Source organism: Zalophus californianus, chromosome 4 (genome assembly GCF_009762305.2).
Source record: "Zalophus californianus isolate mZalCal1 chromosome 4, mZalCal1.pri.v2, whole genome shotgun sequence".
In the NCBI taxonomy this organism is placed as follows: Eukaryota; Metazoa; Chordata; class Mammalia; order Carnivora; family Otariidae; genus Zalophus; species Zalophus californianus.
In genome coordinates this window covers 174,330,208-174,347,239 of record NC_045598.1, presented here as the reverse complement: position 1 = coordinate 174,347,239, position 17,032 = coordinate 174,330,208, and the positions used below count along the sequence as shown (strand labels likewise).

Below are 17,032 nucleotides of genomic sequence, written 5' to 3'. Positions count from 1 at the left end.
TCATATCCACATCACCTACCACAATGTTAGGGCAGCACGGGCACTCAGAAAATACTTGCCAATGGAAGAGAGTGGTAAAGGTCACCCGGCTAGAGAAGCTGGGTCTCCTATTCCCTAGGGTTTTTTCTCCTGACCCCACAACTCCCTGGCGGTGGAAGGAGGGACTTTCTCTTGAGATAGGGCTGAACATAGGGTGCTTGACATGTCCTTCTGCTGTCAACTGAGAAATTTTGGCTGCTGCATTCCTCCTCCTGCTTAGTCAAACACCATCTCAGTCAGACCAAAGGGCTTTTTGTTTTCCCTCAAATGCATAGTCATAGCCTGGAGAGTTTTCCTCTCCTTGTGATTGGTGCATTTTTAGACAAGATTAACACTGACACCTTCAAGCGATGGTAGTCACATGGAATCTGGGTTTTGGATGGATTTCAGGCAGAGCGCTGCCTGCCCTCCTCCCACCCCACGATGAGTCACAGTGCACAGCCAACTGCCCTTCCGAGAGGGACTCAAGGCTTTTGTTTTCTTTCATCTTGCTTCATGCTGGTCATGTGAGGCACAGGGTATTAATAGACCATCGGGTTGGCCTTCTGAATCTGGTTGTTGTTGGTCAGGGAGATAAACGAGAGGTCTGGCCAGTCCCCGCCATTTGTCACTCCTCTTTTGACGGTCACGTGCTGGTTGGTGACAGAGCTGAACCAGACAAGCAGAGGTCATCCAGTGTGGTCACCGCCCACCCGTGGACGTAGCCTGTACAGATGGACAGACTTCTTGCCTCTCTCTGTGGGCACTAGGTCAGCTCCTGACTTCCAACGCTGGACCACCAGTACTAATCTTAACAAACCAGCCTCAGCCTTTCTTCACCTCCTTCTCCCTGCGTGTGTGAGAGACACATAGGCCAGGCAGGGAGAGGTTTCGGGGTGTTTTATTTGTTTTGGGGTTTTGGTGGGGTTTTGTTTTGTTTTGTTTTGTTTTTACTTAGAGTAAAATTTTACTTTGGGTAAAATTATGTTCAGGAAATTAAAAGTCTGTATGTGGTTTGACAGGCTCCTACAGGGCTCCAGGAGGACAGAAGTTTTAAACAAATGCCTTGGAATTGCTTAGGGCCTTGATCCAAAAGCTTCAGTTCTCCTCTGCAGCCCAGTGTTTGGAATGTCACTTTGCTAGTTCTCTCAGCCTTGATTCCAGTGCCCGAGCACAGTGTCACACTCGGTGTCTACCGACCTGAAGTGAAGTTGGGCCGGGGCCTGGCCAGCAGATGAAACTCCCTTGAAAAGTCTTCTAGGGGCAGAAATTCAAGCTCTAATGTAAAGGAGGGGTCTTGGTTCTAAGTCTTAGGCTAGCTAGTTTTAGCGGGGGGCCTGCTAGGCTCTGGTAAAATTATTTTCACTTTACATCAACCTCTTTTGTTTGGTGACTTTGTGAAAGCATTGAGTGTATTGAGGAGGTCTCTGCTGAGTCCTCCCACTGCTTGAAGTTGGTGACACTTAGCCTCTTGAGCCTCACTTTGCTCATCTGCTAAGTGGGTTGATCTACCTGATCTCGAAGCTGCCCTTCCAGTCTGATGTTTCATTTTTCAACAGTAGAATTTTTAATAGTTTTTTTTTTTTTAATATTGCCACATCTGTAAAGAATTTTGCTACCAAAGAAAAAGCAGACTAAGGATGCACCAAGTTAAATTACTACATTTCTTCTTGTTTGGCGATAAATGGGGTAGTGGGGTTAGGACACATGCCTTCAACCAACCAACCAACCTTGATTTTCCACGTGATCAGTGCCAGGCACTGTGCCTCATGGACGGGCATTCCCTCACTCAAAGCTCTCAACAGTCTTGGGGACTCTGAGTGTTATTAGTACAGATGAAGGAATGGGGGCACCAAAAAATTTAGTAACTTGCCCATAGTCACAGAGGATCCTAGTCTCTAAGTAAAAATACGTATATATACTATACAACCCTGAATTCCTCTCTCCCTGGGACTGGCCTCTTTCTACAGGAAGATTAAGTGCAATGGGAGATTCTAATTAACAGACATTTTTACCGAACACTGCATGAGCAGGAGATTTCTGGATAAGACTTGCCCCTTCCTTGGAAAGTACTCATCTTGCTGACCATGAGCTATAATGTGCCTTGAGAACAGTTGGTACCAGTGGGGAAGAAGTTCAAGTAGGGGTGGACAGATTCCCGCTGGGAGTGACTGTGTAGAACTCAAACATTTGCAGGTCATAGGCGGCTTTGTTCCCTTCAGAGTCCCTCGGCTTCACTTGCTGAAGTAGGACAAGCAGAATGAATTCACCCTGGCTGAAGCCAAACTCTTTATATTCAAAAGAAAAAAGGCAATTAAATATTCAGCCTGATTCCTGGGTTTTGAATTACCTCCATTTGTCTTCCACTGTGAGCATCTGCTTTTTATTCCACTGTGGGCCCGCCTGCCTTCTGTCTCTCCCCGTTGGTCCGTATCTCTGCATCATGTGACTCAAAAGCGAAGATTAGAGGAGAAAAATGTCTCTGTGTTCTAAGCCTGGCAACTCCTATTTTTACCCACAGCTGTTGGAACTGATAGCAAAGTCACAGCTCACGTCCCTGAGTGGCATCGCCCAAAAGAACTTCATGAACATTTTGGAAAAAGTGGTACTGAAAGGTGAGCTTTACCCCCCACCCCGCCCCACCTCTCTCCCTTTTTTATAGAGATGGGGATGGACAGATGGATTTTCCAATAGAGCAGACACGTCATGAGACATGGATGGACATGAATAACTCCAGATGCGTTTCAGGGGTGCCAAATGCCAGTTCAGAAAGGAGTGCCACTCATGTTCAGGACGAAGGGGAGAGACCGTCACCCTCCCATCCTTTTATCAGGAGCATCCATTTGCCCTGCTGCACACCTCTCACACTTCTCGGTGTGCTCACATGTCCCAAGCTTGGCTACCAAACCTCTGGATTCCAGATTCCTAGAAAATTGAGCTATGTACAAGGCAGAATAAATTCACAGACTATTTGATCTAAAAGGAACTTTAGGTCTTTGGCTCATCTGAGTCCTTGTGCATGCAGGGAAACTGAGGCCCCTAAGGAAGAGTAGTTTATCCGTAATCCCACAAAGACTCAGGCAGACAGGATCACAACTCATGTTCCTAACTACTGACCACCTACACAGGACATCACTGCTGGGCCAAAGAAACTGCCTTCAGGTCGAGTGAGCCAATCGGTGCTGGTGAAACAATGAAGAGAGAAAGAGTCTTTGCCAGAAACTAGGGAAAAGAGAACAAAGAGGGACCTAGATAATGGAAACTCTCCCCCGTCACCTCAAGTGTAGAAGCTTGGCCAGGTGTCGAATAAATAAGAGGGAGAAAGAAAACCACATCCCCAGAGGCAGTGACCCACACGACAGGAGCAGAACAGAGAAGAAAAAGAAAGGCCCGAGTACAAAATATACCGTGTCCCTGTATCATAACTGCTCATGCTTTTTCTCTCCCCCACTTCAAGTCCTTGAAGACCAGCAGAACATCAGGCTAATCAGGGAACTGCTGCAGACTCTCTACACGTCCTTATGCACACTGGTGCAAAGAGTCGGCAAGTCGGTGCTGGTCGGGAACATCAACATGTGGGTGTACCGAATGGAGACGATTCTACACTGGCAACAGCAGCTGAACAATATCCAAATTACCAGGGTAAGCGGGAACGCCCCGGCCTCCTCCTAGCAGTAAAGACTCTGTTCGGTGCCTCCACCGAGAGGCTGGGCGGCCTCCCCCAGGACTTTTTAAATCTTCTCTGGTGGTCAAAGAGCCTGGACTGTCCCGATTTGGATGCTCTCTCCTGGGCGCTGAGAGTGGGCTGGAAATTCCCAAAAAAGGGGGTGGGAAGAAGAAGTTGGCACAACAGGATCAAAGTATGTGAATTGCAACATGGTAGGCAAACCAGAAGCTTGGATTTGGGGGTGGGGGCTGAGGGGCGATCTCTCGTCTTTCCCATTTCCTCCTGAAGAACGTGTCCTTTACAGCTGTAGGAATGCTTCCTTGAATACAACAGAGGTCTGATGGCAGTGGCTTGGAAAGTTGGCACCAACCTCTGCAAAGTCTAGTTCCAGTGATTAATCATTATGACAAGTAAGCCTTTGGTTAGAGACCGCGAACCATACACGCAGGGAAAGAAAAGAGCGAGTCTCACTCAAAGTGGAAAAAAACCCAAAGAGGCCCTGTATTAGAGCTACACTTCTATTGGTAGTGTCTTTTGACTTTTTGAACCGAACTTGGCCCTCCGCTCTTGTCCTTTTAATAGTGAGCAAGAGGACTGAGGCACACAAAAAATGTGAGAAAGACACTCCTGTAATCTGCTAGGGCTCGCTAATGGACAGGCGCACTTAGACGGCTCACGTAGCGCTCGCCTCGCTTATCACCGACCGCGCTGTTCTAAGTGCTTCCGGGACCCAAGCTGATAAAGTTTGGGTCTGCCCCATCTCTTGAGAAGGTAACATGAAGAAGCCGCTTTGACCTCTTTTAAATACTTATTTTACTATATGAAGTTTTCAAAATGCAGCATCCTTGACTTGGCTGTTAAGAACCTCTCTGTGCCTCTTAGTTTCTTTAACTCTGAAACAAAGGGAATAATGAGAAGTTTCAGAATTATGTGACTTCCTTAGAATCACTTTGGCTACAACTCCCACACTTACACACACACACACACACACACACACACACACACAGCACAAGCCCAGAAAAGCTATCTCCGTCGTTTAAGAGCGTGTATTCTGAACATTTGCCAGATTTATTCTAATAACTTACCCCATTGTCTTCTCTTAAGTGTAGGCATAGTTTGACGACGTGAATTTGAGACCTAGATTCCCAGCTTCTCTCTCACAGAAAACCCACTTAGACCTTCTACCTGATTTCTGGTATTCTATGTAGCCTGGACGTAACACTTTCTTTTTTTGGTCCAAGCCCAGGAGAGAAGCATCCAGCCAGTGACCTAAATGAGCAAGTCCTATTTGTCCCAAGGGTCTGTTTCCTCCAGCAGCTTTGGAACACTATTTAGGTGATCACACTTGGCCAGATCTTGCCTCTGCTGCCTGCATCCCAGAAGCCTCCCTGGCCACAGCCGCTCACGTACTTTACACGCCCATGGGCTTGCTTACCTAGAACCCCCCCTTAACTGATCCACAGACACACCAGGGAGGAGGTAGCCCTTGTAGCTGCTATAACCCTTCAGAGACAGGAGTGGGGACCAGAGAAGCCCAACAGCTTAGGCCAGAACCCAGGACTCCTTATTCCTCACATGGCAGAGCTTTCTTAACATCAGTGGTTTCCAAACTTCTTTTCAATCCAGCTTTCTTCCAACTATGTATTCAGTGATCCAGCTTTTTGCAAACCCTTTACATCCAATGCAGTCCCGTGCAGGACAGATCAAACACTGAAGTTCCTCTCACCCTCCCTTCTGCTCCTGGCACTCCAGCCAGGCCAAGCCCTTCTCTGCCCATGCCAAGCTTGGTCCTGCCTCCCCGGGCCGTCCAGTCCACTGAAAACACTCTCATCTCGCCTTCCTCAGAGGAGTTGTTGCCATCTGAAATGATCTCCAACGTGATACCACTTCCCTAGCTCCATCCACTGGCTTACGAGCACCACAAAGAAAGACCACCATCTTGCCCCCTGCTCTGTTCCCTCTGCCTTGCACAGAGCAGAGGCGGTCAATAAATTGTAGATGAATGATGAATGAAGGGTAACAATGCCTATCTCCTAGCCCTGGTGTAAGATTTAATAAGCTAACACAATAGAAAGTGCTTGGGACAGTGCCTGGCATGTAGTAAGTCTTTAAATGTGTCAGCTCTTATTATTACGAAGGGCTCACTCTGTGGCAGACACTCTTCTAAGTCTTTCACATGTATTCATTAACTCATCCAGTGAATAACTATGAGTGAGGTCTTTATAATAGCTGATTTCCACTGGGCACTATGCTAAGTACTTCTATGCATCATCTTGTCCACTCTGCCCAACGACACTGTAAGAAATGCTTTTCCTCATTTTATAAATGAGAAGAATCAGGCTGAGTAGTTAAGAATTGTGTGGCTGGGGGCACCTGCATGGCTCAGTCAGTTGAGCATCCAACTCTTAGTTTCAGCTCAGGTCATGATTTCAGGGTCATGGGATCGAGCCCGGCATCGGGCTCCACGCTCAGCAGAGTCTGCTTGAGATTCTCTCTCTTCCTCTCCCTCTGCCCCTCCCCACTGGGCTCGCTCACTCTCTCTCAAATAAATAAATCTTAAAAAAAAAAAAAAAAAAAAAAAAAAAGAATAGTGTGGCTGGTGCCTCAATGCAGGTAAGATGCAGGGGACTGAACCCAGGCCTGTCTGCAGAGGCTGCTCTTCTCCCCACTGCACTCTGCTCCCTGCTGCCCTCCTTCCCAGCCCTCCTCGCTCTGAGCCACATTATTTTGAGAGCAGTGATGGGAACCCATGGAGCCCTAAAGAGCTTGTCACACAAATGCCCAACTCTCCAGAGGAAAGAAAGATCGAGAGAGAGAGAGAAAAACAGGACTTAATTACTTCAGTCTGGACTATATTTCGGCAGCACATATACTAAAGCCTACTTTTTAACAGTTTGGACTAAAGAGAAGTATGTTATTCCACAAAAATGTTAAGGTGACATTTACAGTAATTGCTTTCTATTTGCCAAAGTTCTAGCAGTAGCTTCCCGGCATATGATCTTGTTTTCCTTCAAAATTTCATATCTAATTTTATGGAGCCAATTTTTATTGGCAAAAATAATTACTAGAATAAAGAATGAAGGGGGAAAAATGAAGAGAACTGGTTTGGAGAGGGAGAAGTCAAATAGAATCACTATGGGTAAGGCAGTGTTTGGGGTAAGGCTGTGTTTTGAAGCAGAGAGAGGGCAGGGTAGCCATAGAAGGATTATAGCCAAATGTTTGATTGACTTATTGTTCTTTTATATGTTTATATTCAAAAAGAAGGCGGCATGCAAGCAGTTAACCATTTATCAGGAGTAAGGGCTCAGCATGGGGTCTGGGCAAGGATTTTGGAAAAGTTCAGGTTTGAAAATTTGAGCGTGAACTCTGCCAAGTGGACTTTAATAGGAGTTCATGTAATAATTGGCCTGGGAGTTTTAACCAAAAAAGTAGATGCTTTGAAGTGCTGGAAACAAAAGGAAAGTTTCATGGCAGTTTTATTAGCTCATATGATCAGCAGCAGATGATAAACGACAAATAAGTGTAGAGCCTTCAGCGGTCCAGCGAAAGTCCTGAATTTTGCAAACAATTGAAAACTCAGCCCAGCAGCCTGAACAATTTAAACTGTCAAGTCATAGACACTTCTGATGAGTTAAGAGGCTGAAGCTGATTCAAATCTGAGATTGTTAGAGCTGGAAGGGACCATGAGAGTCTTCTAAGCCAATTCACTTTGGACATGGGGAAACTGAGGCCCAGAGTTCCCAAGGGCACCTGGGATCCAGATCTACTGCTTCTCCATCCCGTGTTCCTCCCATGCCACCTCCCATTCTTCTCCACAGTCCGGCTTCCCAAGGCCCCATGCCTCTTCCCAACTTCCCTCTATACATCTGACCTGCTCTGCAGGGGACACAGGTGGGGATTGGTGAAACCACGCATCCCCCCTGGAATCCTGTGCGTGTGGGCTCTGATGTGCCTTGAACAGAGTAGTTCCCTAAAAATTTGAGGATATCCATTGACAGGATATTTTCCCCTGAGCTAAGGAAGGGCTTCTTCATCCTATATTTTTTCCTGTGACCCCCAGAGGTGACAGAGCACCAAGCTAAAAATGGCAGTAGTCCAAAATCAAGAGCTCACCCAGATCTAGCATGAGAACAAAGAACCCCAGTCGCAGGTGATTTGTGCTCACTTCTTACCCAAATGGCATCATCAATTGCTGTCGAGGAGCTATCAGTAAATACTAGTGAGGGCCTTCTCTGTACAGATGGTTCCCAGAGCACTCTGTGCTTACTTCCTTGATAGCACTTAACATATTGTTCTATAATTATTTGCTTATGTTTCTGAGTCTCTTGCGAGCCTAATGAACCCGTTCCAGCCCCAGTGCCAGGCCATAGTAGGCCCTCAAAAGAGGTTGTTTGTGCTGGGCTCGTCTGCAAGGGATATGAAATTAGACCCCACCTTCAAGGATCTAGGTGTGGGTGGGATAACATGAGCCCATCAAAATTTAAATAATAAATATAAAACTAAACAATTAAATACAAGTTGAGGGTTATAGCAGAAACAGCTCCTGATTAACTGTCAATGTATTACCCACAAATAACTTTTTTTAAATATTCCATGGAGCCCTAGGTTTGAATAGAGATGTTCTAACGGATGGGGGCACTTAGGCCAAAAGTTTCTGGACCAGCCATTCCTAAAGGACACATACGCACGCGCACACACACACAAATATACACAACAAGCACAGGGTCTTTTTGTTGTTGTTTTTTACCTACTTAATTATGAGGGTTTCAGTCATCCCTCGGGTATTTTTTGGGTACCTACTATATGCTAAGCACTCTTCTATGAAAAAAGCACACAGCAATGAAAAAAGACAAAAAGTGCTGCCTCGATGGAGCTTACGTTCCAGCAGGAATGTTCCATTCAAGCTTCCTTTTGGAAACAGTTTGCATTACATAACAAAAAGGGGCTGGTTCAAAAAGTCCCCAGAAGAGCTCATAGAATTCCAGGAAGATGCCTGGGGTACCCACAAAACAGAAAAGAAATTCCCTTTCAGGGAAAATGGGTATAAGCTGGATCTGAAGAAGAGCATCATTTGGACAGGCAGAGCGGTGAGGGGACAGCAGGGGCCCAGGCAAGAAAACCCGCCTGGAGGGATCCATGGCCAGGAGGGGTGATGGGAAAGCCTGCACAGGTGGCAGTCTGGGGGGTTTTTCAAGGCATGGGGCCCTTTAGGAAGGTAGCGAATCTGGTCACTGCACTGAGTGGAGCAGAGGAATCCAACATGTGCTGTTTGGAGAACCGTTAAAAGTATAAGGCTTTGTGAAACTTAGGAAAGTCCCTCTGGCACCATTCAGCTGGAGCTGTTCCAGGCTGTTCCTGTGGGCCTCAGCCGCGGGTCCTGTTTCTGCCCTCAGGGTGGGGAGAATTGCAGCTTTGGATCTGGGATCAGTCAACCAGCTTGAGGGTGGAGGACAAGGGGACAGCTGCATCCTCGGAGAGTGTCACCCGGTGATCTGCGGCCCACCCCCCACAACCTGCAACTTAACGTCTTCCTTCTCCCCACAGCCTGCCTTCAAAGGCCTCACCTTCACCGACCTGCCTTTGTGCCTCCAACTGAACATCATGCAAAGGCTGAGTGACGGGCGTGACCTGGTCAGCCTCGGCCAGGTGGCCCCCGACCTGCACGTGCTCAGCGAGGACCGGCTGCTTTGGAAGAAGCTCTGCCAATACCATTTCTCCGAGCGGCAGGTCAGGGGGCCCCTCACGGGCAGTCCCTCCTCTCCCTTCTCTGTCCCCCAGCCTCAAACTTCCTTGGCATTCTTCCTGAGCTCGAGGCATGGGAGCCCACCCTCCATGGGGCCTCCCGGCTGACTAGAGAGCAACAATACGAGGAGTTTCTAAATAATGCATGTGATTCTAATGGAAAAAACAACTTACATTCTTAACCTATATGCACACTTCACAACTTGCTTTAAAAAGTTCATAAAGCAACACCTGGCCTCCTCTGCTATGACAGAGTAACTTACAAAAGCAACTTATCTTTATAGTTTACAGGTAAGAACTTTTATAGGTATGTTTCATTTTAGTCTAACCACCCAGGGTGGGGTAGGTATCTTGATGCTCACTTTAAACAGATGAGGGGATTCAGTCCACAAACTAGGGAAATGGCTCTCAAGGGAAGGAAACTGGCCTTGAATATGAATCTGAACTGGGGGCTTCAGACACCAGCTCTAGGCCTGTTTCCCCTCCTCGTGCTGCCCCAGACGTTTTTTTCCACCCTCTTTATATAGACGTGTGAGTTCAACAAGTTCTGTTCATGAAGCCACTAATATTCAGATATAAAATAGAGCCACGGTGCCAAGCAGGGACTGCATCTCCCTGGAAATAATCACTCAAGTCTACAGCAAAGAAAAGATTGAAGGTGTTTATTGAAATCACCTAAACCTTAAAGGACCATCCAAATACAATTTAGTAGAGGTCACTAGTAAGATGTCACCAGCCCCCCTGTTTCTTTTAAAGACTGGTAAAAGCTACCGTTTCACTGGGTAGAGCTCAGAAGGACCTTCTTTCTATCTTAGCAGTTTTTTCCCTGGTAAGTGCAGGGCACAGATGAACAAGGGGGAAGGAGAGGGTGGGAACAGAACTTTTCAGAAGCACAAAACCACAAACTATCTTCTTGACGAACCCTCCTGCAGTCGTTTGCAGTTATTTGTATTCGTTTGCAATTCAGATCCGCAAGCGATTAATTTTGTCCGACAAAGGACAGCTGGATTGGAAGAAGATGTATTTTAAACTTGTGCGATGTTACCCACGGAAAGAGCAGTACGGAGACACCCTTCAGCTTTGCAGACACTGTCACATTCTTTCCTGGAAGGTATGTGTCTCGAGGTGGCTGCCACAGACCCCCTAGCCCAGCCCCTAAGAGCTAAAGGCACCAACATTGCCATGTGAAAGCCCTTCCTACTTCTTTCCTGCACTTCCCTACTGCAGCTGAAGGAAGGTGTAGGAGACACTGATTCAGTCCCTGGGGAGAAAAACTTTGAGAGTCCTTAATTTCCTCCACTCCTATTTGTGTGTGTGTGTGTGTGTGTGTACATATATATATATATATATATATATATATATATTTTTTTTTTTTTTTTTTTTTGTGGTACATCCCACCCACCTGCAAATTCTCCCATTCTCTTTGGGTATGGGTGCGCATGCACACACACACACACACACACAGCTCTTTAGTTTTTGCAGAACTTACGGCATTCTTGACAGAGGAATGTTGTTTTGAGGTTGGGCCCAGCCAACGAGATGCTTCTGAGAACTCAAACCTAAAACCATGATGTTCCTTTCCAGGGCACTGACCACCCGTGCACAGCCAATAACCCAGAGGGCTGCTCCGTTTCCCTTTCACCCCAGGACTTTATCAACTTGTTCAAGTTCTGAATCCCAGCACAGGACAACACTTCTGAAGGGCTTCCCAGCTGATCAGACGGCTGGGAATACAGAGCTTGGACAGTTCATTTGTAAATAGTGTACATTTGAAACGTTGGCTCAAAACTTCTGAGCTAAGTCACTGAGAGGACATTGGAAGGGGAGATGCAGGTGCCGGCAGGGAGCTGAAGAATACGGACTTCTCATTAGAACTGGTATGGAAAAACGGAAATACTGTAAATAAACTTTTTTCTAACTATTTGCCGGCAAGACTGTAAGGGCAGGAATTCAGTTTCATCGGTGAAAATGGAATTCTCCTCATGTTCACTGAGACTCCTTGGTAGTTCCCTAGGGATGTGGAAGAAAAGGGCAGAAGTCGAATACAAGATAGAACACTCTGTTTACAATGTGAAAATTTGCTTAAAGAAAGAGAAGACGACAACATAATGCGAAATCCCTGCGCTTTGGTTTTGATTGGGGGGAGGGGAGGTTGTTTTAAAAAGGCAAAGGAAGCACCACCCATCTTAAACCCGCGAGGGCATAGGGCCTTATCTTGCAAATATATCACACAATAGTCTACCTCGGAAAGTATGCAGTGCTCCCTCCGCCAAAGTGCATTGTCCAGTAGGCAGTGTCTGTTTTTCTTGGTTTTTCGTCACATGAAAGTGGTTTCAATAGGAAGGGATCCTGGAGGCAATCCTCATCATGTTGCAGACTTCCTTTTTAGATGAATAGGCACTCTTCGGAGTGGCCTCTTTTCTAGAATAACTCCACAGCACATATGCCTTTTTTTTCCCCTTTCATGTTATAGCTGTGATATAGCTCATCTGGGGCAACGTAAGGCCTATTAAAAACAGTCCCAGAGGAAGTCCTACCACAGAAAAGATGGAATGAGTCACCCAAAAGCTGTGAAGACTTTCTTATTCCTGTTTAACTTCTCGGCTTGTCTGGGCTTCCCAGAATATCTTCACAGATAAGTGTAATCTGTGGACTGGTCGAAGCCAGAGTGCTGATAAAGTCTTGTAAAACAGGTTTTACATATCAGTTAAACGTTTTACTAGGGGCTGTCCCCCAGGGCAGGTGATGGGCTGAGGAGCTTTCTTTTCTTTATGTCCAACATCAAAATTTACTCAGCCTAAGCGAGGATTTCTTGCGAGGATGACGAGATAAAGCCTGGAGTTCCAATCACATAGGGAACAGAAGTACTGTGAGTTCATCCCTAAACTTGCTCCATACCCCTGGGGATCTTGCTAGGCAAATATCACAGGTAACTGTGTGGAAGAAAGGAAATCTCAGGACTTAATGAGGTCATTGTCAAATATTCCTGGGATGGGGTAGGGGATGTTTTTGTTTTTTACTTTTTATAGAACTTTGCTTTTCTACAACAATGTACATATTTTGGCAGTTGTATTTGCTTTGTGCTGCTTTTCTTCTTTTGCAAATAAAGTTGCCACCCTGCCATGCCCTTGGCAAATAAGTGAAGCAGAAATAGGAACTTGCTCACATTCACAGTGGAGAACAGTGTATCCTTAGGGGTTGAACCTTGGGGTGACCTGTGGAGGGGAAAGGTGGGTAAGCATGTACAGAAACAAGGCCAGGTGCCAGCCAGTGATGCAGAGCCCCTTCCTGCCCTCCCCTCAGTGCACAGCCCCCGTATCAGCATGCTGAAGAGAAGTCAACTCTCCATCAACCCTCCTCACTGGGCCTACGCACCAGGGTGTCTCCATGTTTATTTTCACTACCCCCACGCCCATCAGAAGAAAAAGTAAATTGCATTTAAATTCTCCCCACTGAGAAGAATTAAACATTAAAGAATAAGATCTTGTTGGGTAAGGTTGAGCTTCCGGAGCCCCTGTAATACCAAATGGGTTTTTTTGCTCTCCCCTCCCCCCTGAGTCAAAGTCACACTGAGGAATGCAGGACCTAGATGGTGGAATAAAAAAGCGCTTCCAGAATTCAGACAACTTCTCTTAAATGTCTCTGCTTCCTGAAAAATGGGGGGCGGAGCTGGGTTGATTGTTACTCTGAGATCTCTGGAACCTTTGACTCTGACGTTTTTAGGTGTAGGTGTTCGTGGCCTTCCACATCTGTCCATCAACTCGTGACCTCTGCCTCTTCATGCCCATCAGGAAGGTGGGAACTCCCAGGCACCCTCGGGTGTGCAGTCCCAGAAATGTTGCCTGCTTTAGGTCATCAGCACAAAGTTGGCAAACCAGTCTCCTTTGGACTATCCACAGTGCCTGCGACTGCCTGTCAGACCCCAGGCAGCGAGGCGCATCTGTGCAAGATGACTCCTACCGCAAGTGGTAGGGTGATGGTTTTCTGAGTTGTTTCCCTTGATGGTGCCTCTGGGCTCTCCCCATCTCTGTTGGCATTTTTGGAGGTGATGTGGTGACAGAGTCGAGGAAAATTTTTGAGGAAGATTTTTAAGGAAAAAGAAGAAACCAACATTTGTGGTTCTCTTTCATTGGAAGAGGAGACAAAGAAAGGAAATCGCAGGTGGAGAGGGATGGGGGAAGAAATAGAAATGGCCTATCTTTGATGCTGTGGTTTGTGTGAAGGCAATGGAGAAGAACATGGCGGGTGAGAGCATCTGTGTTGGTGCCACGTGGCAGCTATTAAGCATGGCCAGAGCCTCACATATAAGTAAAGCCAGTGAAAAAGAAAATTCTCGTTCCCTGGGTACTAATCGTCTTTAGAATTTCTATTGGCAAACCCTCTAGGGACAACCTAACCTAAAAAACAAAAACAAAGGATCCCTGTCTCAAAACTGCTGGTCTAAAAGCCAGGGAGACAGGACAATGGAAAGTGCTGGAAGAGATAAAAGGCTCCCCTCTCATTGCTGTACCTACCTAACCACCCCTGCCCCCGTAACATAGAATTTAACGCCCTGTCAACTAGGAAGTAATTTGGACTTCCAGAGAAGGAAGGAGGGCGCCCAGGGCAGTGTGAGTGAGCACAAGTCCACAGGGATGTTAGGTATGATCTGGTCCAACGTCAAGGTGTATGATCAACGAGCCCGGAGTCTCTTGAGAGTAAGGCACAACATTTGGGGAAAGACTATGTGAGTGCTCACCTCACAGCAAGATCCAGAGAAAAGTCCAATGACATCTTCAAGTAGAGGGCATGATTACTTGATGCTATTACTTTGAGTAGATGGATCAGTAGCATCGGAGGGCGACTGGCAAAACCACAAAAAACATCCCCAGGGTGTCAGCCGTGAGATGACATTTGTTTAGTGATGATCAATTTTATACTGAAGTGGCCTAGAGGAGATAATTGCAGGTGGGCTGGGTTGATACTGCAAAACACTCGGTACAACAGTGGGCTTTACTGGGTGATGGTGAAGGAAGGTCACCAGCAGGTATGGTGTTATTGTCATGATTCTCTGTGGATTCGAAAAGTGTTTTTCATGAGGAGCTTACAATTTAACACAGGCTCCTTTTTTCTGTTGTTTCTATGTGGGAGAAGAGAGGGAGCTTAGAATTTCATTTGTCTAAGCAAGTGGTGTGATTTGCAAGGTCAATCATTTCAAGACATGTTCAACTGTATATCGTTTGTAGCATTGAATATTTATCATAAAATACGCACCTGCGTTTATAGTTTTCTGCCAGGCTATAGGGCAATAATGTTTTGCTATGCACTCTATTTTATGTGTGTGAATTTTTTTAACTGTAATTTTATGTGTGAATTTTTTTTTAACTAAACTATATCAACATTTTCTATGTGGACATCTGGGTGTTTTTTGTTGTTTTTTTTTTTTTTTTTAATCTATTTCCAACTATCTGAGTCTGTGAACCATCCTTCTGACTGGATCCTGGCCTAAAATCCTATTAGTGTTTAAACAGACTTCAGAAACACCCCGAACCTCTAGACAAATGCAAAGACATGGCTCTTTGATATATCTTGGGCTCTGATGTCTTCAGTAAACAAGATCATAATTCCTTTAAACTCCACATTTTCTTTAGATGCTTTCTTCTCTGTTTGTTAAAGAGAGTGAACCCTCGTGGTTTCCCGAAGGAAGGAAACTCCCATCCCAGACTTTGGTGCTGGAAGGGAAGTTGAAGATGGTGGAGTCAGGCATTCCTTCTGCCTTTCAACATGAGGTGGGGGGTCCAGAATATTCAGGGGACATGTCTGAGCCCATCTGGTCCTCAGTGGTAGACCTGAGTATGAACCCAGGACTTTCTGAGGCCTTGACTCTGTGCCCCCTACCCAGCATCTGTCCATATTGTCTGGAGACACGTGACACCTGACCCGACTGTTCTCAACACCTTCACTGTGGAAGGCAAGCATGAAGGTCCAGTGTTAGGCATCCAGGCATTATCATTTCCAAGTATTTTAAGTCCCCGGTTCTCCGGAGAAGTTAACATTTCTCCCCGGAGCCACTTAACATTTTTACGAACCTCTGACCCTGTTGTGAGAGTATAGCATTCTATGAGTACAACCTGCTCACCATAGAGCAAGCAGCGCGTTTTGACAAACTCACTTTTCCCTCAGTACTTAAATTTTAATTACAAAAGTGGTCTAGATAATGGCTGAGCAGCCAGCTTGCTTTCTAGAAACCGAGGTTCTGATGGTAACCAAGCAGGTATTTCCTCTCAGAGGAAGAAGTACATTTAATCCATACCCTTCATCTCCCCACCCTCCAGCACCTGCCATAAGGTCTGGTGAGTTTCTATCCCAAAGGGGGCGGGGGGAGGTGGGGGGAGAGAATCCTCCCACTCTCTGCTAAACGTCATCTTCACTAAGCAAAGATGGATTATTTTATAATAATATAAATATAGGCAGCAAGGAGCGAGGGACCACGGATATTTGTGACTTTGTCTGCTGGACATTTTTCAAAGTGTCCCTGAACTCAGCAAACAAAGCTTCCTGAGAAATCTCCCAAAATTCAGGCCCTGCTCCATTTGTCCAAAAATGGATGGCTGCTCCAAATCTCTGAACTTCTTAAAACTCCATCTGCTACATTACTTCTGGAGTTTTTCTGTCTTTGAGTATAGCAATGTTTGTTTAATTAACGACGCACAAGTCTGTTAAACAGAAGGCTCCAAGGATTGCTCTACGCTTGAGAGCTCTTGGCACCATCTTTATTCTACCAAGTGCCAATAACCCTGGCTAGAGGGGGTGTATATTAAAGTCCATGTCCTAAGTTTGGAAGCTTTACTCCTTTTAATAAAAAATGCTATAGGGGATTGAACATGTAACTAAAAGTACAAGGTTAGTCTCATTACATGCAAAGATGTTTATTTAATACTGTGTGAGCTAAGTCCTTCTGTATAAATTATTTGCACACTTTCCTTGCATGATGAATTGATTTTTTATAGTTGTTTGTACCAGACGGTGGCATATTTTTGTAAAAATTTTTTGACACTGAATTGCAATAAATGTTTTTCCAACAACACCCGGGTGCATTTTTGGTGTGTGCCAATTCAAGTTGGCTTTTTAGCATACTGAGTATGTTTATCTTTTGCCTCGTGAGGCTTAGATTCCTTGTCCCAGAAACTTATCATTGTTAATAAAATTTCTAGGAACATGTAGAAAAATAAGCTGGCTGCTGAGTGCCAAACTCAGTCAATAACACAGCACTATGCTCAAATGGGACAGGTCCACTTACTGTATGTATACTAGAATGATTAGGGAACAATGAGCTGTGAAATCAGTATCAATTTATTCATCAACAGACATTTACTGAACAGCTATTATACACTGTGCAAGGCGCTGGGAATAGGATAGTGAACAAGACAGAATGCCTGCCTCTATGGAATTTAGATTCTAGTAGGAAAAACAAAGACAAACAAAGCAAGTAGGAAAACATTTAATTCATAATAAGTGCTATGGTAAGAATAAACAAGGGTCTGGGATGCAGAATAACAAGGGAACCTGCTGATGACAGGCTGAGCAGTGGGTCTCTCCAACAAAAGATAGTGAGGCTGAGACCCA

The 17,032-nt window shown here is 45.6% G+C and overlaps 1 protein-coding gene across 1 annotated transcript in view; it reads left to right on the top strand.

The window, feature by feature from the left end:
- FBXO32 (F-box protein 32) overlaps window positions 1–14,810 on the top strand; it is a 32,900-nt gene extending 18,090 nt beyond the window's left edge. Inside the window, exons 5-9 of the mRNA XM_027582472.2 lie at window positions 2,540–2,633; window positions 3,476–3,660; window positions 9,230–9,412; window positions 10,395–10,538; window positions 11,012–14,810. Of these exons, the coding sequence (XP_027438273.1) occupies window positions 2,540–2,633; window positions 3,476–3,660; window positions 9,230–9,412; window positions 10,395–10,538; window positions 11,012–11,101 (696 nt within the window). The 3' untranslated portion in view covers window positions 11,102–14,810. The remainder of the gene's footprint in view (window positions 1–2,539; window positions 2,634–3,475; window positions 3,661–9,229; window positions 9,413–10,394; window positions 10,539–11,011) is intronic.
- The last annotated feature ends 2,222 nt before the right edge of the window (window positions 14,811–17,032 follow it).